The sequence below is a fragment of the Scardinius erythrophthalmus genome, assembly GCF_964197995.2.
Source record: "Scardinius erythrophthalmus genome assembly, chromosome: 3".
Classification (NCBI taxonomy): domain Eukaryota; kingdom Metazoa; phylum Chordata; class Actinopteri; order Cypriniformes; family Leuciscidae; genus Scardinius; species Scardinius erythrophthalmus.
Window position 1 is genome coordinate 38,665,867 of NC_138223.1, and position 23,623 is coordinate 38,689,489.

Sequence of the window (23,623 nt, forward strand, 5' to 3'; positions counted from 1 at the left end):
CAAATTAGTGAAAGTCTCCAAGCTCTGATTGGACGGTTGAGATGGAGGGTGTTTGGCGCTTGATGGATGGAGGCACAGCCCTGTTGTCATCTTAATCGGGGATTCCACGGTGATGGATGTTGTCATCTTAATCAGGGTTGGCTGGATGATTGATGAGATGGGCTTTGACAGCGGGGTCAGTGAGCTGGCCGTCCGAAGAGCGAGGGAGGCAGGGTCATCAGAGGATAGAACATGGAATAGCCATTTCACATGACAGTGCAGTCCTACATTGTCCACTCATGCGAGCCTCTTCGCTGACGGCCGAGACACGGCACAGTTCCATTCTCCTGTTTCGCTGATTCTCACTCTTTCTTTCTGTCTTTGCATGTCCCAGTTCTCTTTTCTACCTCCTTTCGCCTGCAGCTGTATAATGGGCTTTTTGAATTGTGTAATTATTTTACGTTGGTCCTTCACAGGCTGTGGAAAGTGCTTCTGAAAACAACCCTATTAGCGAAAAGCCTTTCAAAAAGAAAAGTAACAATTAGCGCTATATCCCACTGGCTTTGAAAGAATATAAAATATTAAATAACAATAAGTGCCTTTTTTCTCTTGTTCTTAGAAATGGAGGCCTCAAAAAATCAGAGGGATATGGACAAGAAGGCTATAGATGAACTGGTGCGGGAGAGGGCCATCCTTAATAAGGTGTGTGTGGACACGTGTTTCTAATTTACTTTAGCAAAATTACCTCACAACTATATTAAAACGTATGAAACCACCCATAAGGAACACGTTAACAGACAAAACATTGTTCTTCTAGGCCTGTCAGTTGATTTTTTAATATTTCATTTTAAAGAGGACCTATTATGCTTTTTTACATTTTCAACTTTCTTTAGTGTGTAATGTGGCTGTTTGATCATGAAAAAGGTCTGCAAAGTTACAAAGCACAAATTCACTGCAAAGGGAGTTATTCTCTATGCCAGTGTGCACTGTTTCTGAAATCTCTGAAACGCCTCCATTGTAGTTGTCTTCCTTGAAACAAACACGTCGCACTATTCCTCATATAAATAATTCCCTTCCCAAGGCATACGCAAAAAAAGTTGGTGAGGCCTGGTTGAGTTGTTTTAGTAGTGTGTTGAAACCAAGCGTGCCGCACAAGCCCTGAAAAGTGAAGCCAAAACGTCTCGATCGCCCCCCGGTGACTGGTCCTAGTATAGGTCATAAGCCCCGCCTCCCTGTGTTATTCAACGGGACTTGAGACCAACTAAACAATTAAATTACACTTCAAATATCTTTTTTCCAAAGGTGGTTTCTTTCATTTGCTGCCTTTTTTATCACGCTGATATAAGTTCAAGTGTCTGTTTCAAAAATAAGTTGGTTTTTAGTCAGTTACGTGATGCGGTGGTGTAACGTCATGATTGACAGCTGTGATTGACAGGTTCTCTGAGCGAAGTAGTCACTGAAGCACCAACGGACATTTTTTTCGGGATCTTCGGAGGACTGAGGAGATTGTATTTACTTTATTTTAACAAGCCTCTTGTCGTACTGCAATCAATTTTTTTTAAAAAGTATGCAAAATGCACTCTCTCTGCGAGAGTGAGGGTGGAGCGTTGATTTCGCGGCTTTACTTCCTGCTCACTACTGAGCAGGTCTGGTCCCGAGATCGCTACTGCGCAGACTCAAGTTCCAATATGTCAGCGCCATATCGGGACACTGGCGGCTTCAGTTCTCATCAATGGAAGAGAGCGAAGGGGCGTCGTCCATCTTTTTTTACAGTCTATGGTTGAAACTCACGGTTATGGTAAGGGGCGTGACATTTCTGAAACACACTTGAAGTGATTGACCAATCACAACACACCGATTCAGCTGACCAATCAGAGCACGTTGCGCTTTATAGAGATCGAAACTAAAAAGAGTGTTACTGACAGACTGGAAAGAGAGGTGTTGGAACAATTATAAATGTGCTTTTTGAACACTGAAGCATGAAAACCTTGAACATTGAAGCATGAAAACCTATTCTAGTAGACCCCAAAAACATTGTTACTGTGTAAAATGGAAGGGGGAGGGGGGATTGAGATCATCGCATGACGCCGGGTCTGCGTTTTGGACGTGCTTCGGATCACCTGAGACAACTCTTAATGCCAGAGTTAGCTTTTATGCGAGTCTTTGAGGTTTATTTTTTCCTCCTCATGGCTAATTTTCTGCTGCAGTTCTGCAGTTTCATAGTTCTCATAGCTTCCCCACGCTGTTATGATGCACAGATGGATTTCAGAAAACAAGAGAAGGTGCATGATGTTTTTGCTGATGTGCTGAATATTGCATTGCTATTGTGCGTATGAAGATAACAGGATATTCATATTTAATTGCACAGGAGACACTCTGTCTCACAAATGCACACTGTGGCAAACAAACATAGCTTTTGATATCAGCTTACCTTAGAGAATCGCTTCTTTGATCTATTGAACAGCAATACATCACAGAGTAAAATCCTCCTGTTCTCAAGCTCGTTTTTTAAGCCTATTTTGTGAAAATCTTGAGTCACTCTTGCTAAGTATATTTACAAAGTGATCTTTTGTGTAACCTCTTGCATGTGTATGTGCATATTTTCCCAGAATATGATCAAGGCGTCAAATGAAACAAACAAACAACAGAACACTGTTAAGCTACACGAACAGTCAATGAAGACTCTGGAACAAGAGATTTTGTTCTACAGGGACGAAGCCCAGAAACAACGAAAGATCATCTTCCAGCTGGAGAAAGAGAGGAATTGCTACATAAACGAGGCCAGTGAGCTCAAAAAGAAGGTAAAGCATGTTTGAACACACACACACAGCCGGGTGCACACTATGATTTATAATAGGCCTTTACAATTGTTGCTTGTCACAGTAAGCCATGTCACACAGTGGGATCTCAGTGGCCATTAATGTCAGAAATGGACGCATGCATGAAGACTTATCCAGAGTTTTGCATCATCAATCCGTGACATGTTCACTGATGGTGAGCTGCATTTACATGCGGGATTAAAATGGTGGCCTGCAAACAAAAACAATCTGTAAGCATTCATTTTGATCATGGCTTGTCTTGAAAAAATCCCAAGATGATCTGTGTGGAGCAAGTGGTGTTTTTTTTTGTTGCACTGATTGTGTCATCAGGTTCTACGCTCCTATTGGTTTTTGATTTAACGGTTGTTGTAGGAGAGTCACTCTGCGGGACTGTGCCTCAATTTCATCTGAGGTAAAATTTGGTCTAAGAAGGCGACGTCACAAATAGACGTCACAAACTACCTTGTAACCAGGGTTTGAAATTAACTTTTTCTCTCACCAGCCAATTTGGCTACTTAATTTTTAAGTTACTGGCCAATCAGAACTTCTACTAGCCAAAAAAAAGAAAAAAAAGAAAAAATTAACCAGACTACATCACAGGCTGTGTGTATATATATATATATATATATATATATATATATATATATATATATATATATATATATATATATATATATATATATATATATATATATATATATACAGTACCAGTCAAAAGTTTGGAAACGTTACTATTTTTAATGTTTTTGAAAGAAGTCTCTTATGCTCATCAAGCCTGCAGTTAAAAACAACAACAACAACAAAAAAAAAACAGTAATATTATGAAATATTATTACAATTTAAAATAATGGTTCTCTTTTTTAATATATTTTAAAATGTAATTTATTTTTGTGATGCAAAGCTGAATTTTCATCAGCAAGTACCCCAGTCTTTGGTGTCTTATGATCCTTCAGAAATCATTCTAATATGATGATTTGATACTTAGTTATTATCAATGATGGAAACAGTTGTGCTGTTTTATATATTTTTTTGGAATACTTTTTTCAGGATTCATTGAGTAAAACGTTAACAGCATTTATTCATAAAAACAGCATTTATTCAAAATAAAAAAATTTCTAACAATATAAATCGTTACCATCACCTTTTATCAATTTAACGCATCCTTGTTGAATTAAAGTACTAATTTCTTAAAAAAAAGAAAGAGTTATTGTTCCCAAACCTTTGAACGGTACTGTATATTGTTACAAAAGATTTCTATTCTAAATGAATACAGTTCTTTTTAACTTTTTATTCATCAAATAATCCTGAAAAAAGTATCTCAGGTTATAAAAAAATATTAAGCAGCACAACTGTTTCCAACATTGATCATAAATCAGCATATTAGAATGATTTCTGAAGGATCATAAGACACCAAAGACTGGAGCACTTGCTGATGAAAATTCAGCTTTGCATCACAAAAATAAATTACATTTTAAAGTATATTAAAAAAGAGAACCATTATTTTAAATTGTAATAATATTTCATAATATTATTGTTTTTTTTTTTTTGTTTTTTTTTTAACTGCAGGCTTGATGAGCATAAGAGACTTCTTGCAAAAGCATTAAAAATAGTAGTGTTTCCAAACTTTTGACTGGTACTGTATATATATATATATATATATATATATATATATATATATATATATATATATATATATATATATATATATATATATATATATATATATATATATATATATATATATATATATATATATATATATATATATATATATATATATATATATATATTTGGATTTCATATATTCATTTGTATGGGACTTTAAGTGATCATCTACTCACCCTGGTGTTGTTCTAATGCCATATGCCTTTCTTTTATGGACCACAAAAGGATATATTTTTTAAATGTCCTGCTGTCCCTGTCCATATAGTGGTAGTGAATAGCGACCAGCATCAAGCTTTTTAAAAAGATGCAATATCACAGAATGATCTCATGCGACACATGCAGTATATTCCAAGTGTTCTGGGGGTATAGGATAGGGTTGAGTGGAAAAACAAAACGAAACTGTTATTATTTAACGAAATTCTGACGTTGGCCGTTGGTCTTCTCTGCACGATGCGCACGTTCATGAGACTCCATTAGCTATGAGAAATTGAGATTGCCAAAAATGTGACATGAAATACAACGCCTAGAAATACCAAAAAACGTATCCATGTACTTTCCTGTCTGAGTGGAATATCACCGAACCGTAACTCCGTTTGTCTGATGACAGTCAGAATGGCAGTTGACGGATGTAAACACGGACATGCAATACTTGTGTTAATGTGGCAGTAACACACCTCAGTGGAGGAATGGAGTAACCTTCAAATGTCTGTGCCATACAGGTAGCTAGCTTTACAACTAGCTTTAACTAACTCAGCAAGAGTCTCTAAAACTATGGAAATAGAACATCAGGTATAGAAGAAAACAGCTTGTGTCCCTTGTGGCAGTACCAAAAATGCAACACATCAATGCACTGAAATGCGAATTGAATTTGAACCCATTTCAAAACATGAAATCTAACTTGCACATCTTAAAATGTTTACATTCATACAGTATATTTCAGGCCTAAGAGTGAAAAAAAAAACCCATCTAAATCTCTCCACATTTCTTTTTCTTAAAATCTTTTACTTTCTAAGAGTTGGTTAGAGTTGAGAGTCTGTTGTTTTCCTCTTGTAATCCCTGAAGGCATTTCTTCATTCTGTAGTACTTCAATCAGTGTGCTTGTGTGAGTCGTCTTACTAATGACTTTATAATACTGTTGCTATCGCAACCGTGCATATGCGTGTGTGCCGCTCTTTACACAATTCAAGGCAGTGACGTTTAGGCACTTATGGGCAAACTTGTTTATAATAGGCAGGCAACTATCAAGTTGAGTCAAGAGTGCAATGAATAAGATAATTAGAGAACCGGTTTAATTAAGACTGATCTTCAACCTGTTCTATATGGCCATTAAGCTTCATTTCATAAATTGACAATCACCCACAAATGAAATTCTGTAAACTTTATATAGAAAAGTTTTTATATAGAATCTTAAAGGGTTATGTCAGACGCTTCATAAAGGCCACATACACACCGCAGCTAAATTTGGTTGTCAGTTCACCTTTTAGAGTTTAATCCTGTTCTGTACACACACAGCATTCTACAAGTGAATTACAAAATTCTACACAGTGTGTACAGAATCGAACCGAACAACTAGTAGTTGTTAATTTCAAATTTAAAAGAGCGTCAGAGATGTCTTCTGTATGTGTGCCGAAGAAAAGGACAGGGAAAGAATTACGAGCCTTGACTCATTTGTGTGGCTAAATCTTTCTAGAAAACAAAAACAAAAAAAGTGAACAAGACCAAGCCCATAATAAACTGAGAAAAATGCAAATGCTTTATAGTGAGGAAAATAAGTATTTGAACACCCTGCTATTTTGCAAGTTCTCCCACTTGGAAATCATGGAGGGGTCTGAAATTGTCATCGTAGATGCATGTCCACTGTGAGAGAATAGAAAAAAAAATCCAGAAATCACAATATATGATTTTTTAACTATTTATTTGCATGATACAGCTGCAAATAAGTATTTGAACACCTGTCTATCAGCTAGAATTCTGACTCTAAAAGACCTGTTAGTCTGCCTTTAAAATGTCCACCTCCACTCCATTTATTATCCTAAATTAGATGCACCTGTTTGAGGTCGTTAGCTGCATAAAGACACCTGTCCACCCCATACAATCAGTAAGAATCCAACTACTAACATGGCCAAGACCAAAGAGCTGTCCAAAGACACTAGAGACAAAATTGTACACCTCCACAAGGCTGGAAAGGGCTACGGGGAAATTGCCAAGCAGCTTGGTGAAAAAAGGTCCACTGTTGGAGCAATCATTAGAAAATGGAAGAAGCTAAACATGACTGTCAATCTCCCTCGGACTGGGGCTCCATGCAAGATCTCACCTCGTGGGGTCTCAATGATCCTAAGAAAGGTGAGAAATCAGCCCAGAACTACACGGGAGGAGCTGTGCCCGGTTGCATAAAGCACCTTTAAGGGGGCGATTTCCCCTTACCTAAGAGAATAACTTAAGGGTGTTGCATATAATCTCTTAAACGGTTCTCTTAGGTAAGGGAAACATTTAAGTGTTTCACGACAGCGATCCTGGATTCACGTTATAAAAGTCTGTTGTTGCCATAGATACGCAAAACACTAACACGCCGCGTCGCGTCTAGGACAACTGTATCACACACCGGACGCGCACTTTCTCAGTGTATGGCCAGCAATATTGTTATGTTTAATGACATTATGGAATTAAGATAATGTCTGTACGTTATGTTATGTTATGACTGTACTGTACAATTAAATATAATCGTTGCTATAAGTCTGCAGTCTGAACACTTTACCTCAGAACGTCCGTTAACTGAATGAATTGAGAATGTCACCTGAAAATCCGATACACACACTAATTGTAGCCTACATTTATTGAATGGTAGCCGATTTATGCACATGTAAAACATATCCCACTACTGAAAACTCCCAGTTGCAAAAAAACGCAGTGCTATAAGCAGTTGTAACTTGTAACACCGCAGGTAAAGAGTGGTTGCGATGTGTGACATGGTCAAGGTCGCTCTCTAGTTTGTTAGCGATGTATTGCGCAAATATTGCGCGTCGATCAAATCGGTATTCTTGCAACAATTTTTCATCGCTAAAATGGTCCAAAGGGTTCTCCCTATCCCTAAAAATTCTTCTTGGCACATAATGATCTTCAGCTGGTTCCATAAATTCAGCCATGTCGTCTTATTTTTGTCCGCGTTACTCTTAAGATTACGATTTCCAAACCTTAAGTTATACTTGGGGAAATGACCGTTAAGGGGTTTTATGCAACACTTAACGCTTTTTAAGGGATTATTTAAGTGAAAAAACAGCATTTAAGGGAAATTCTAAGTGTTTATGACGTTTCACTTAAAGAAACCCTTAAGTAACACTTAAGGGTTTTTTTCTGAAACACCCTTAGGTTTAAGGGAAACATAAGGGCGAACTTAAGGGAAAATTACACTTAAGGTGCTTTATGCAACCGGGCACTGGTCAATGACCTGAAAAGAGCTGGGACCACCGTTTCCAAGATTACTGTTGGTAATACACTAAGACGTCATGGTTTGAAATCATGCATGGCACGGAAGGTTTCCCTGCTTAAACCAGCACATGTCAAGGCCCGTCTTAAGTTTGCCAATGACCATTTGGATGATCCAGAGAAGTCATGGGAGAAAGTCATGTGGTCAGATGAGACCAAAATAGAACTTTTTGGTCATAATTCCACTAAACGTGTTTGGAGGAAGAAGAATGATGAGTACCATCCCAAGAACACCATCCCTACTGTGAAGCATGGGGGTGGTAGCATCATGCTTTGGGGGTGTTTTTCTGCACATGGGACAGGGCAACTGCACTGTATTAAGGAGAGGATGACCGGGGCCATGTATTGCGAGATTTTGGGGAACAACCTCCTTCCCTCAGTTAGAGCATTGAAGATGGGTCGAGGCTGGGTCTTCCAACATGACAATGACCTGAAGCACACAGCCAGGATAACCAAGGAGTGGCTCTGTAAGAAGCATATCAAGGTTCTGGCGTGGCCTAGCCAGTCTCCAGACCTAAACCCAATAGAGAATCTTTGGAGGGAGCTCAAACTCCGTGTTTCTCAGCGACAGCCCAGAAACCTGACTGATCTAGAGAAGATCTGTGTGGAGGAGTGGGCCAAAATCCCTCCTGCAGTGTGTGCAAACCTGGTGAAAAACTACAGGAAACGTTTGACCTCTGTAATTGCAAACAAAGGCTACTGTACCAAATATTAACATTGATTTTCTCAGGTGTTCAAATACTTATTTGCAGCTGTATCATACAAATAAATAGTTAAAAAATCATACATTGTGATTTCTGGATTTTTTTTATTTTTAGATTATGTCTCTCACAGTGGACATGCACCTACGATGACAATTTCAGACCCCTCCATGATTTCTAAGTGGGAGAACTTGCAAAATAGCAGGGTGTTCAAATACTTATTTTCCTCACTGTATATATTGAAAATAAGACCAAAGTATGTTGACCTCCACCTGCCAACTTTATTAACCCCAGGATCGTTTTATGATTTTTTGAATAATGTTGGTAACCAGACAGTTGATGGTAGCCATTGACTTCAGTCAATGGCTACCATCAACTGTCTGGTTACCAACATTATTGAAAATATCTTCTTTTGTGTTCAACAGAAGAAGAAACTAATACAGGTTTGGAACAACTTGAGGGTGAGTAAATGATGACAAAATGGCATTTTTGGTGAACTATCCCTTTACGCTCAAACAACAAGCCCAAAAATGCTTATAATAACTGGACAAGGCAACACTTCAAGTGCGCGCTCTACAAAGCAGCCTTACAAACACAACACACTTGATGGTTGATGGTACTTTAGTTAAAATCGCAGAACAGAAAGTAATGAGTCTGTGTCGCTGTAATATTACTTTGGTCAAAATAACGGATAACAAACACAAGACACTGGAAAGTTGCTGTGGTTACCACGCTGTCAATCATCGCAGTTCCTGAACTGAGTCGTATTCTGTATACATAGAACAATAATTTAGGGGGATTCACTCTCGATTTAAATGCAGTAGTCATTCCTGAACCTTTACAGTGTGTATGGAGCTATATAGAACCTTTAATGTGTTCCCATCAGGAGCATTGTAAGGCTTTAGTTTTAATTAATTAATTTTATTTTAATATTTTGTAATTAAACAGCATGTAAACATACTTGATCACTAGAAATTCTGGCAAATTTTGGCAGTTTTTTGGAATAAATTGCTCTTAAAAATTCAGTCAAGAACCTTATGGTTCTATATAGAACCCTATTAAACCTTTTTTTCTCTAAGAGTGTATGATTAACATAATTACTGTATGCTGTCCAGTGTGAACATTCTGCTTAACAACTCCTTTTGTGTTCTTTGGAAGAAAGAAAGTCATTCAGGTTTGGAACAACATCAGGGTGAGTAAATGATGACAGCATTATTATTTGAGGGTGAACTATTCCTGTAAATCAACTCTGAAGTCTGCTTCTTTATCTCAGCATTACCTTTTATTATATCTTATAAGGTAACATAAGAGAATTACCTGCAATTCTCAGTTAATGCATCATTCATTTAGTTATAAAAGTACCTGTAGTAATGAATTAAATGCAAAAAATAGGTATTTTAAGATGATTGATTTACCAAATAGTGTTATATAATAAGTTTTCTCAAGTTATTCTTTTCAAATTACCAGGTCTTATGATTAAAACTTTTTTTTTTTTTTTTTACCAGAAAGCGGTGGTAATTATAATTACAGACTATTATGTGGTCGTTAAATACCTTTGTGCTAAAATAAAATCTGTCTTGAACAGTAGTCCATGAAAAATCTATCCTTTTTGGTGTTGACACACCCTCTAGCATCCTGGCATTTGCCCTGACATTTGTTTTCTCAGGTTTTATGTTGGGTAAGTGCACTGCACCATGAACAGCAAGATTCAGGTTTACATTCAGCTCCAGGCACATCCTCTAACTCTCTTTCTGTCTCAGACAGATAAGACTAGACATAATATATTCCATATAATAGTGTTCCTGTTTCTGTGTAAACTAGGTGCATCAGTGCCTTTGAAGATCTACACTGTAAAATATTGCCAGGATTTCCACCTGCACATTCCAAACCTACTGTTAATTTGTGCATATATATGTGCATATACATATATATATACACACACACACACACATTTACATATCGTCTACTGGTCACATTTATTTCTATAGTGTTTTATACAATACAGATTGTTTCAAAGCAGCTTCACAGAAATAAACAAAATTCACCAATTATGAAAAGACTTCAAAGACTTTCTAAAGAAGACAGCTGTCATTATTTAGCTCAATGTAGTCCAATGTTGATTCAAATTACAAGAGTGTCAATGTTGCAAAGTTCATCAGTTAATGAGTTCAATTCAACTATAAAGCAGCTCTACAGAAGACAATAGTGCTGTTATTCGGCTCAGTTAAGTTTAATGCTGATTCAATTCAGTTCAGTGACATTGTTGATGTTGCAAAGTTCATCAGTTAATGAGTTCAATTCACCTATAAAGCAGCTCTACAGAAGACAATAGTGCTGTTATTCGGCTCAGTTATGTTTAATGCTGATTCAATTCAGTTCAGTGACATTGTTGATGTTGCAAAGTTCATCAATTAATGAGTTCAATTCACCTATAAATGAGCTCTACAGAAGACAATAGTGCTGTTATTCAGCTCAGTTTAGTTCAATGCTGATTCAATTCAGTTCAGTGACGTTGTTGCAAAGTTCAATTAATGAGTTCAATTCACCTATAAAGGAGATCTACAGAAGACAATAGTGCCGTTATTCAGCTCAGTTTAGTTCAGTGCTGATTCAATTTAGGGCTGGACCCGAATATTCGAATAATCGTTCGGAGGGTTGGTATTCGATTTGAAAATTTGACATTCGAATATTCGTTTTTTTTTGTTGTTTTTTTTGCACACCTGGGATCCAACGCAAAACGGTTCTCATTCGCGCTTAAATAAGGCTGCCGACTCACTGGCAGCGTGGCGTGTCCCTTTTTACCGGCTCCCATGTTAACAGGTTGGAGTTTGCACACTGCCTGCGTGAGACGCGTCTCAGGCGTGGCTCGAGCCACGCGGAAAACGTGCATGCTAGAAATAGAACCGATGCCTAAGTGTTTGTATGGACCGAAGTGCATGCCTGAGCTTGTGTTTTGGGTTAAGCTGCGTTGCTTTGACATTGTGGAAAATAGAATAATAGAAACAAAATGTATTAGCCTTTTTACCCATTATTAACATCAATCTAAATTAATCTCGTTTTTAATTTAACTTAATTTCGTTTTTCTTTATTTAAATTTCGTTTTTTCTTTATTTAAATTTAGTTTTTTTTATTATTTAAATCTACCCTTTACTGTGTCAGTAATTTGTTAGTCAGAAAAATATTAGACTACCTTAAAAGTATTGCTTAATTTAACAGACCTGTGTGTGTGCGTTTTATATCACAAGTGCAGTGTCCGTTTTCAGAGAATATAAGCCCTGCCCGCGTGAGGCACGCCGCTTCCTGCTCGCGCTGTTCTGTAGTTTACTAAAAGTTTAAATTCTGAATGTGTCGCGTGTCCATCTATATTGCACCAAATGCGACACTGCACTCCCGTGTGAAGTCGATTGGATGAACGGTTCTCGAAATAATAATAATGCAAACGGACAGACAGACACATAGAGATTCCTGCCTTTATTAGAGAGAAGAATATGTTCAGCCCCCTCTCTCTGAAGCTTCAAATATTCGATGTTCATTACTACTGAAGCTTCGAAGCTCAAAAAAATGGTATTCGGACCAGCCCTAATTCAATAAAAATTCAGTTCAGTGACATTGTTGATGCAAAGTACAATTAATGAGTTCAATTCACCTAAAAATGAGCTCTACAGAAGACAATAGTGCCGTTATTCAGCTCAATTCAGTTCAATGCTGATTCAATTCAATTCAGTTCAGTGACATGGTTGATGTTGCAAAGTTCATCAATTGATGAGTTCAATTCAGCTATAAAGCAGCTCTACAGAAGACAATAGTGCTGTTATTCAGCTCAGTTTAGCTCATTGCTGACTCAATTCAGTTTAGTGACGTTGTTGATGTTGCAAATTTTATCAATTATAAAACAAATTCAATGCAGCAATAACACAGCTCAACAGAAGATAAACGTATCATTATTCAGCTCATGTCAGTTCAATGTGGATTCAATTTAGTTCAATAAGAGTGCCAATAGGCCTATGTCACGAAAAAATTGAAGAAGTACGTCTTTTAGTTGGGATACGGCTCTTCCAGTTAGCTTTTTACAATGGCGGAGTCCGATAGATACTGCTGGACCAAATCTCTCCGCAACCTGCCTGAAGTCACATATGACGATGTGGTTCGGATGGTAAATGAAAACTCTCAAGTGGAAAAGCGTGAAAGCTAAGATGTGGCTGTCTATGTCCTGATGCAGAGCAACCCGGTACACTACAACAACAATGGCGGGCCGTTCGCCAGTTAGGTAAACGTTTCTATGGTAACAGCAAGTTGGACCAATCAGCAGACGTTGCTGCTACGCTTAGGATTGTGGGTTGTGTAGTTTTTTTTTCATAAGATCGCGGATAAAACATGTTTTTCTTAAAACAAGGTTGATTTCTTACGAACTTGTAGCTTCTACAGGAGCAAAAAACTTAGTTTCACAAACTCATAGCTCGTGGTCAGTCTACCTCGGATGGTTTAGACATTATGGCTGATAATCTAAATCCTTATTGAGAAATACTGTTGACCGGAAGTCTGGAAGACCGGAAGACCGGAATCCCTACTCCGCGTTCCGGAAGCAGGAAGTGTGACATAGGCCTATGTTGCATAGTTCATCAATTATGAAATGAGTTCAGTTCAGCTAAAGCAGCTCTACAGAAGACAGTAGTGTGATTATTCAGCTCAATTCAGTTTGATATTGTTAGTGGAGTCAAATTGTGAAATCGATTATATTTCGGAATGTTAACTGTCCTTTAACCCCTTAACTGAGGATACATACTGGATGCACAGCATCTTTATATAGCTCACATTATACTGTCTTACACACGCAAACAGTGCGAGCATGATGGTTGCAGTGCAGAGGGTGTTTATTTTGGAACAGTTTTCACAGTTTCCTTGGAACCAGAGGCTATTTAAGACACACAACACCGCTTTCATGTATTCAGCATTGCTAACATTTGATTTCTTTCAGAGAGACTTTTTTTGTGTGTGAAAAGTTAATAATCTAATTCCAGGTAAAAAATGTTCAGCCGTAAGCATTAGTTAGGCCGCGTGTTGAAAAAGCTCTTAGCTGATGGTTTTGAGATTGCCTCCTGAGATCTGACTCCACACTGTAGTACTTTGCAGAGAATAAAAATTCTCCTGATTTAGAAATAAGAAATATGGTTCAAAACAAGTAGGTCTATAATGCCCGAGGAAAGCTATTCGTTAGCATTCCCATTCAGAGTTGAAATGTGCCATCTTGGCACAGAAGTTTTTGAGACAATCCATAAACGCAGAGTGATATTAAACATTTATTTACACCATTATCTACCTCCTTCAGACACCAGCATTGTATTACACAGTTATTTTGTAAACAGCTGTTAACTTGCTCTAGTGGCCTACAGATTTAAATTTAATTTCAACACAAATCTGTAGGTGTTCAGTTTGTAAGGCCAGCACAAACCTCCTCCAGACTGTCTCATTACATTTTACTAATGTTCCACCATCATTAGAGGCATGTTATTTATAGAAAACCATTAAGGGTGATTGTCCTTTACTCCTAAATAATAAGACTGAATAAGACTAAATGATGGATCTTTAAATAATGAGAGCATGTGAGAGTATATATGTACATGAAAAATATTATTTTCAGGATCTTAAATGAGCAGTAAAGTGAAGCTATGTAATGAGGTGAGGCATTTGAGCACATAGATTATGGAATATATTCTGAAATCCTTCTTTCTATAGAAGAGGACACATGCTTTCATGTACTAGACCTGTATGTAAAGATGGTTCTAAAAAAAGTTACAACATTTTGACAACATTCAACTTTGTCAGAATGTGCTTTTCTTGATAAATTACTTGATAAAAACTGTTTTTGTCGGTGACTGGCTTGTAACAGGGAGTTCAGCACTTGGTGATGTGTTGTAATGCTTAATATATTTGAAACAACCCAATAAATTCATAAATTAATAAATAAATGTGTGCGTGCACTCAAGCTCGGAGGATCTCCCTTTCTTGGCTCATTTTGAGGCAGACAAACAGCGAATTGTTAACTGGAGACTGGCTCTGATTGGACCATTTGAATCAGTGAGTTGTTGACTCAAGAACAGATTGGTCACAAATTAACCATTCAGTACAATTTGAAAGCCGATTTAACGGGTTAAATGGAAAGATTAATCTCGTTCACGAATCGGACACCGCTATCATGTCATTCTTCAGTTCAAAATAACGAGGAGTGATATGTTATTATGAAATGTAGTGGAGTAAAAAGTACAATATTATGTTTTGGAATGTAGTGAAGTTAAAGTTTCCCAAAGTAAAAAAATCCTTTGTTACTGTCCACCATGGTTTTTGAGAACACAAACTATTCATAATTTTATTCTTAAATAATAAGTTAAGAAGAAGAAATTGGTTCATAATAATGTTTTGTGAATCCGGCCGCTGGAACGCAATTTCCTAGAGGAAATTATCTATGAATAGATTCACTTTTTAGATTGTTTGACGTCTGACGTGATTGATGCCTCTGCTTGTGGATTTTGCTCCACAAAATCACCCAGTGGACAAAGCTGATCACTTTATTATTTGTTGTCCTATAGGACGACATTTAAAGGCACAATATGTATCTTTTTTGCTTTAAAAATAGCAAAAATCACTATATCTATGTTATATATTTTTTTGTTGTTGTGTACTTACATTATCCCGACTGTTTCCAACAACTTTCAAACCAGGAGAAATTTATAATTTAATTCGAGAAACGTCCCGTTTCTTTATTTCCGTTTTGTCGCCGCCAATGCTGTCATATCCGCGTTGTCCCTGGTTTCCGCTCGTGCTGCCATGGCAACCAGAGCTATGAACCAGAGCCCTCTGATAGTAACCAAAGCGACTGACGCGGACAACTTTGTAGTTCGCAATGTCTATTTGCACGCTGTTGTTTCTTCGTTCAAACATTATGGACCATGGCAAGCAGACTTTGGATAAAAAAAGGGGGAACTAAAACGAGAATCAATATCAGCGCGGTGTTTTCGAGATGCCTAGAGCTCCCATAGACAGTATATAAACGAGAGCTCCACGACCGAGACTTCGACCGCTCCAACATGTACTTTATTAAACAGGTGAGCACATTTACATAAAACTAATCAATGTTTTATAGTTCAACAATGATAAAATGTCAGAATATGATCTGTATGTTATTCTAATGTTGATATAGTTTACTGCTAGTCTCATACAGACAGACTAACACATACATTTCAACACATTCAAATGCAGTGTAGTGTGCTAGTGTAATGTTAGACCAAGTGAAACAGCGCTGCGTTACCTCACAAGTTTTATTTGTCTAATAAACTGACCTGTGAGTAGTAATTCTGCGTGTAGTTTGGTAGAATGAAATGTCCCTATTCCTTTTATATCTGCGGGACTCGCGTTGCGTTTGGAGCTGATAGCTGTCTCTTAGCAATCCCGAACTGCTTCATATCACAGTCATGATAAAAGCATCAATGTATTCAGTCATCCATAAACATTATTAGATCGGTCGGCTTGACGTTGACGACAAGATCCATAATTCTTAGCAAATGTTGCGTCATCAATCTACGCCTTTGTTATTGTAAATAGGTTAGCGACCCCTAGTGGCGAAAAATGCCATACTGTACGTTTAAGGGAATAAAAAAAGTATGACATTTGCCAGATTTAGATCAGTGAATTTAGCAAGATTTATTGAGGAGATGATGGAAAAACTCTATGGTGTTCACAAGTTTGATTTATAAGGCCCTGGAGCTGACTATGAATTGCGAGTTGTTGAATTTACAGTGACTGGCGTTATTTTATCACGCTTTGGTTGAGTGTTTGCAACCTGTGGGTTCGCCTGACACATGCACCCTTCTTTATCTCTAGAAACACAATGTGTTTGGCATATATGTCTGAAGGCTGTTGTCAGATTGTCTCAAATTGAGGAATTTAACCCTGAATATAGCACATGTGAGTTTGAATGGCATAGCCTTGGACACATTCTGCTTTCAATTTAGTCTAAAAATCCCTTGCATCCATAAAACATGTGCTCACTCCACTGAACTCCTTTGATACTGTGTACTTTGTTCTTTGCTAAATGCACAAGTGAAAAGGTTAACATGGATTGGCAACTATTCAAACCGCAGTGAAATTCAATAAAGGCAAGTTGTTTGTTTGGTTCTCTAAACTTCTCCTAATGTGGATGTATTAAAGATAAGAAATCAAAACATGACAAGGTTGGGAAAAGGGTAAAGGCAATCCTGAGTCTGAATTTTCATCAGTGCAGGGTTGCATAACCTCTCAATGAATAACATAAAGTCAGTTCCAAAATTTTGGCAGAAACAGCAGGTAACAAAATGATGTTGCTTTGCATTATACCCTGTTTTGTACAAAATCCATGGGGGTATCACACTTATCCTTCATGGACAAGGTAATCCCAAAATCCATTGCAATTATCTAATTTACTTGCAAGATATTCAATCTAAATCAGTGGTTCTCAATCTTTTTGACTGAGCCACTGAATCTCAATCTTTTTGATTGGACCACTGTCCAACACAATATTCGAATAACTCCTATAACATACATTAACTATAATTTATTATTGGTATCTGGGAGTGTTCATAATAGGTATATTTATTAGCCACTGCACAATTTATTTTGTGATTCCAAAAAGCTTACAGAACAATATGTGACCCTGGACCACAAAACCAGTCTTATGTGTAATTTTTTTTAAATTGAGATTTATACATCATCTGAAAGCTGAATACATAATCTTTCCATTGATGTATGGTTTGTTAGGATAGGACAATATTTGGCCGAGACACAACTATTGAATATCTGGAATCTGAGGGTACAGAAAAATCTAAATATTGAGAAAATCGCCTTTTAAGTTGTCCATTTCTATTGGCGATAGTGCTGCATCCATTCACAAAAATAAATGTTTTATATATTTAAGGTGGGAAATTTACTAAATATCTTCATGGAACATGATCTTTACTTAATATCCGAATGATTTTTGGCATAAAAGAAAAATCTATAATTTTGACCCATACAATGTATTGTTGGCTATTGCCACAAATATACCCGTGCAACATAAGACGGGTTTTGTGATCCAGGGTCACATATGTTCTATATATAATATGTATTGAAGAAAAAAATAAACATTATTTAATTTTACATTTTTTAAGAATACTTCTGTATGTAGACAACAGACAACTCACTAGGTTTTAAACAGCTACAGACTAACCCCACTGTCTTTGTCTGTCTTTACAGGTTCTTGATAATATGGAGGACAATAAACTGAAGGAGATACAGACATTTGAGTATGAGAAGATAATCGCAGAAGCTGAAACAAAACTGAAGCAGCAACAGAATCTCTATGAGGATGTCAGGACAGAGAGGGACCTTTTCAGCAAGAACCTGATCGAGGCCAAGGTAAAATGTGTGTGTGTGTAGACCTTTATATTATAGATCTGCTCCCAATGAACATGAGAGCAGACATAGAGGCAAGTAGATCCATGGGAAGACTTCTTTGGGAAATACGCCCCACGGAAGCATGTGTGAAGTTGGCGTGAACATTAATCTTTGTCCAGGAATCCGCCCCATGTGTGAGAAGTAGGAAATAGCAGGTAACCTATCCTGCTGTGCGGATTTAGGCTTGAAACTCTACAAAGTACATGAATGCTGATGCTTCTAGCTATGCAAAAATCATTTTCACGCATCAATGCGTTCCCAAATGTGTCCGAATGCAATTCATAGGGCAACACAAGTTGCATTCTCAACATTGCCGCAAGGAGCTCTATAGTGGGGCCGGTTTTCTCTTTCAGGTCCTCTACTGTCATGGTGGAGCAACAGTTTGAAGAGACTTTTATTGAGCAAGTTAATTAAAGGAATAGCATTACAATTGCATTACAAAAATATTGTTTCTGGCCTGAATAGAAGTTTAAATAGCAGACATGAAACCAGTTATTTGTCAATTCACTGATATCTTAAGGACCCCATAAAATCAAAATTTAATAGCTTTTAGTCCATGTGTATTAGCTTTGAAGCTAATCAATATGCTAGAATCTTTAGGAGCTAATGTGCTCCTAAAAACGAACCTTTAGCATATACACACATTACAGTATTTTTCTTCTAGAAATATGATCAAAATATTGATGTCTCATCCTGTACTATACAGATTTTTGTCCAGTCAAATGCTCTCTAAAAAAAGCAAATCATAGTTCGTTTCTGTGATGTAACTAAAACCTGTTTTTTAGAGACAAGCCTTTCAATATGTTAACCGTTCTGCATCAATAAGAAGTACACCACCGTTCAAAAGTTTGGGGTTGGTAAGATCTTATGCTCACCAAGGCTGCTTTTATTTGATCAAATATACAGTAAAAAAAGAAATGCTGCAAGATATCATTTGCAGATATAACTAGATATAATATTTCTTATTTCTTATATGGCAAAGCTGAATTTTCAGCATCATTACTCTAGTCTTCAGTGTCACATGATCCTTCAGAAATAATTATAAAAAGATGATTTGTAGCTCAAGAAACATTTATTATTATCAATGTTGAAAACGGTTGTGCTGCTTAATATTTATATATTTTATTCAGGATTCTTTGAGGGGATACAAACAACACTGATTTGAAATAGAATTTTTTTGTAACAATATAAAAGCCTTTTCTGTCGCTGTAACTGTCACTGCACTGGTCTTTAGAAGACAAATGAATGAAGCCTTGAAAACTGCAGTGAGAAAAGTTAAGTGTAAGATTTCTCAAATATATATTTTTCATGTCTATCAATGACCGTCCTTTGTTGTCAGCTTTTCCTTGATGACCCATTACTGCTCTGTCACTTTTTTTCCTGTGAATGTGTGCGTTTGTGTGTTTTGAGTGTGACTGCCTGCCTGGCCAGCTGTCTTTGTGTCTGTCTCTCACACGCCTCCTTGCGTTCACTTTTAGGATCTGAATGCTGAGATGAAACGCAAGGTGAAGATCATGAACCAAGAGTCTGAACACCTGAAAGATGTTATCACCATAAGAGAGGTGGCTTTAGACAAGGTGCACCAGGAGTTCCAGCGCTTAGAGAGAGAGCGGGAATGTTTTAAGGTAACTCGTTTTATTCTCAACTACCATGTCTTGCCCTCTTTCTTCTGTTTATCTACAGGTCTAATGTTAATAGGCCCTAGCCAGTGTCCTCAGTAAGCATGATGGGACACGTTTCCAGTGAAAATATTGAATGTGAAACTATCGCACAACTTGACAGTCTCAGCCAATCATATTTAATGCACAGTTATGAAGTGGAGTTTTTGTCCTATGAGATTGCATGGTGAGCAGGCTACACAATGCAATGTGCAGACATGGAAACCATAAATGTAAACTATAAACTAAAAATGTCATTCCAGTTTGGACAAAAACTCTAATTTGCATGACTTATTACAACTAGTTGGGATGTAAACACTGTTTACATTAAGTTTAAATAATTAAATGACATGAAAGTATAAAATTATCACAATTTTTGTTACATACCACAATTTCACACAATTTCAGTTATGTTTTTTGTCATTTTAAAAATGTTTGGATACCTCATTAAATTGTCCATCATTCCAACCATGTAAAAATTAACCATTGTTCATTGAGTTCATTTTGTGTATTTTTTAGAGATTCTTTTATATTTTTAAATATATATTAAGATTTTTTTATATACAACAGTTAGTTTTGGTACTCTGATCGATATATGACCCCAACAGCACTGAGACTTTTCACTCTTTGTATCACTCTGCTTGTTTGCATTTCCTTACAGACTGGCAGACTGTGCATTACATTGTTATGCCAGTAGGTGGCAGCAGTAGACTATTTTCACGAGTGAATCATTGACTCATTGAACTGCTTTGTTCAAAAAAGCTAATTTATTCAGGAACTAAAAACTGTGTGTTCCTAGGAGGCGATTATATAGGGACTTTTTCTTTGGCGTCGCAAAACCAGACAAAACAACTGGAAAAGTAATTGGCTAAACCAGACAGATTGTGTCTAAAAAAATAATTTATACTAAATTCTGGTTTATTTGATATATATATACTATATAGCAAATCTCTACTACAAAACTATATTATCAACTAGATTTTTTTGGAAAGTTGGATGTTTTACCTGTAATGCCTTAACAGCACTTTCGTCATGAAACTCTTGATGGTGCAGGCTAATGGGTCCTTAACGCAACCTGCTGACAATTACATCGTTAGCTACATGGCACAAGCTGATTGGTTCCTGTTGCATCTGCAGCCAATGAGCTTGCTGCTCAACATTTAAATAGTTGGTCAGTGTTTGCTGTAGTAGATTTCAGCACACTTTCAAAGTTCCTCTGAAACACTCCACCTTCCCCAGCTCCACCTGTATAGATCTGCTTTGGGCAATTTGATTTCATGTATGCTATTTGTGTAGCAACAGTATGTCTTACTTTCTCACGGCAGCGTGTCTGTGTATGGATTGGCAGTAGCAAGTCTCTGTACTTGCTCTGCAGCAGCAGCAATAATTAATATCAGCAGCAGCAACAACATCAGCAGCAGCAGCGTAGAGGATCTGTTCCGCCAAGAGCCTATACATTAACATTGTCATATACATTGCCATGCTAAACTCTTTATAGAGTTGTCATTGATAGAAATATACAAACATTTCATTTAATTAATACCCATCTTTCACTTTTGCTGAAAGTGTGATTATTATTTATTTATTTTTATACGCAGATTGGTCACTGTCTTCATAGGTGCTCATTTGCGGTTCTTGACATGACCAGACAGCATTAGGAAAGTAACCTTGCATTCATCTTCGGGGAGATATTTTTCATAATCCTTTCATTATTACTTTCCAGATCTTTGCGCTTATCAAATACAATGGCAGGTCTCTTCTTCTCCCTGTCATAAGCTTTCAATATCACCCTCAATAAGGATAATAATGGAATATCAAATAGGATGGCACAAAAAATGAAAAAATATATAAAAGAAAACACAAAAGATCCCTCCGTATTTTATGACAGAAATATAAATCTGAGTTCAGAGAGGGCTTTGACTCTACGCACTTTCAAATTCATCATCTGACATGAAAGACTTAATGAATATGCAGTGTTTTTTGGTGGTTATTGGAGTTGTAAATTATACATGACCTTGTTCTGAGATATAGAGTGAGGGGTGTGGTCGGCTGGGAGGTTAGTCAGAGAAAAGGACAAACAAAGAGAGAGAAAGCCTGAGTGAATGATTGACCAGCAGTCCTATAGGGCTGAACGATGCAACAGATCTAAAGTTTAGATTTACATGCAGTATAGCTAATGCACACATGCGCCATGGGCCTTATATAACAAGATATATGAGGTGTCTTTTTATTTCATTTATTTGAACACTGAAATGCATAAAATAGTTCAAATTGACCTGATGTGATTCATAGAATATTTCTCATTAAAATAATAAAATTTCTTGATATTCAATGTATTTCTCATAAGTATGTAAGAATCAGCAATGTTAATTATATAGTTGCCATAGGTTCAGGAAAAGGTCATAGGTTTTTGTATTATCACTATTCCAAGTCTTAGATGAAAGTTTCATAGGAAATGCATATGGTTTTTTTTGACTCTTTTAACTAACACACCTGATTCAACTCATCACCTCATTCACTATTCACTACATTACTTCACTAATATAGTCCTAATATAGTGAAGGAATGAATGAAAACGAGGGAGTGAATTCGGATACTGAGTGTGTTGGAAGGGCTGCCACTTTTGCATAGTTTGTGCTTGATATTTAGTAATCATTCAAAACTTGCATCTCCAGTAGTAATGAAAAGATGTATCTTTAACTCTTTAATGGAAACTAGCTTGTATAAACCCTCATAAAACAATTTAATAATCAAGTAAAAAGGAATTTATGACTGTGGCTGTAGCCACATTGGATCAGTGGTTTAGAAAATGGATGGATGATTCAGCTATGCGGGCACAATCTTCTGGCGAGACACGGGAATTCATTTGGTGTGACCGTCACAGTGCATTATGGGTATTCTCTAGCCGTTGAGCATTGGTTGTACACTCATTTTTGCGGTTCATTGTGGGATTGAGTGCACTCGATAACGTCCACTATGGTTTTGGACACCACTACAAATGGCTGTCCCCTCAAGTAGTGGCCTATTTAAGGGTTAAGGGGGGCGACTTCAGACACAGCCCAAGACTTGAATCGGGCAAAGCCACTGGAAGGCAAGCCTGCAACCAATGCAACAGCCACAGACCCTCTCATCTTCCAATAATAAGACAATCTCTGATGAGGAAGACAAAAAAGTAGACCACTGAATCCAATACATGTTTTTTGGGTCATGCATTAGTGTTAAAATATATTTTAAAATAAAAAAAATATTAAACAAAGAAGCCAAAATAAAATCTCAGCCTTTTGGAATCCATTCTATGTTAATATCTGGAGCACAGTGGAATCGGTCCATCAGCCTGAACAGATTGTTTCAGAGGAGTGTGGACCAGTGGTCCGAACAGATGGTTTCAGACTGGAAGGTTCTTCCACACATGGGGTGGAGGGTTGTGGAGTTCTGGATGACAAGGGTGGAAAATTTCGACTTGCAGATCACAGACTTATGAGCTGTCTCAGAACTAAATAGATCCACGGATAACTGACAGTATTTTCTGATTAATCCAAACACTGCCTTGGGAAGCGTATAGTCGGATGCTCTTGAATATTCTCTCCTGGGTGACTGCTGAAGATCCTTAAAAGCTCATTTTGGGTGAAATATGGTCTGTGCATTTGTAAGGAACTAGACAGAAAGATTCATTAATAAAAGAAAATGGGTCTCAAGGGCTGGTGGGCAGCTACCCAACTTGAGCAGCTTACCCAGCATGCCACAGGAGGTGCTGTCTGGCGCCCCGACTGGTTATCAGGAAGCATGATGGCTCTGATGTTCACCTCTCCTTTGAACCATGAAGTGAAAAGGCAAGATGCCCAATGAAAGAGAAAAG

At 37.2% G+C, this 23,623-nt stretch overlaps 1 protein-coding gene across 1 annotated transcript in view; it reads left to right on the plus strand.

The window, feature by feature from the left end:
* cfap58 (cilia and flagella associated protein 58) overlaps positions 1-23,623 on the plus strand; it is a 221,839-nt gene that overhangs the window by 108,488 nt on the left and 89,728 nt on the right. The window contains exons 8-11 of the mRNA XM_081360925.1: positions 599-681; positions 2,589-2,780; positions 17,909-18,070; positions 19,588-19,734. Coding sequence (XP_081217051.1) covers positions 599-681; positions 2,589-2,780; positions 17,909-18,070; positions 19,588-19,734 — 584 coding nt within the window. The remainder of the gene's footprint in view (positions 1-598; positions 682-2,588; positions 2,781-17,908; positions 18,071-19,587; positions 19,735-23,623) is intronic.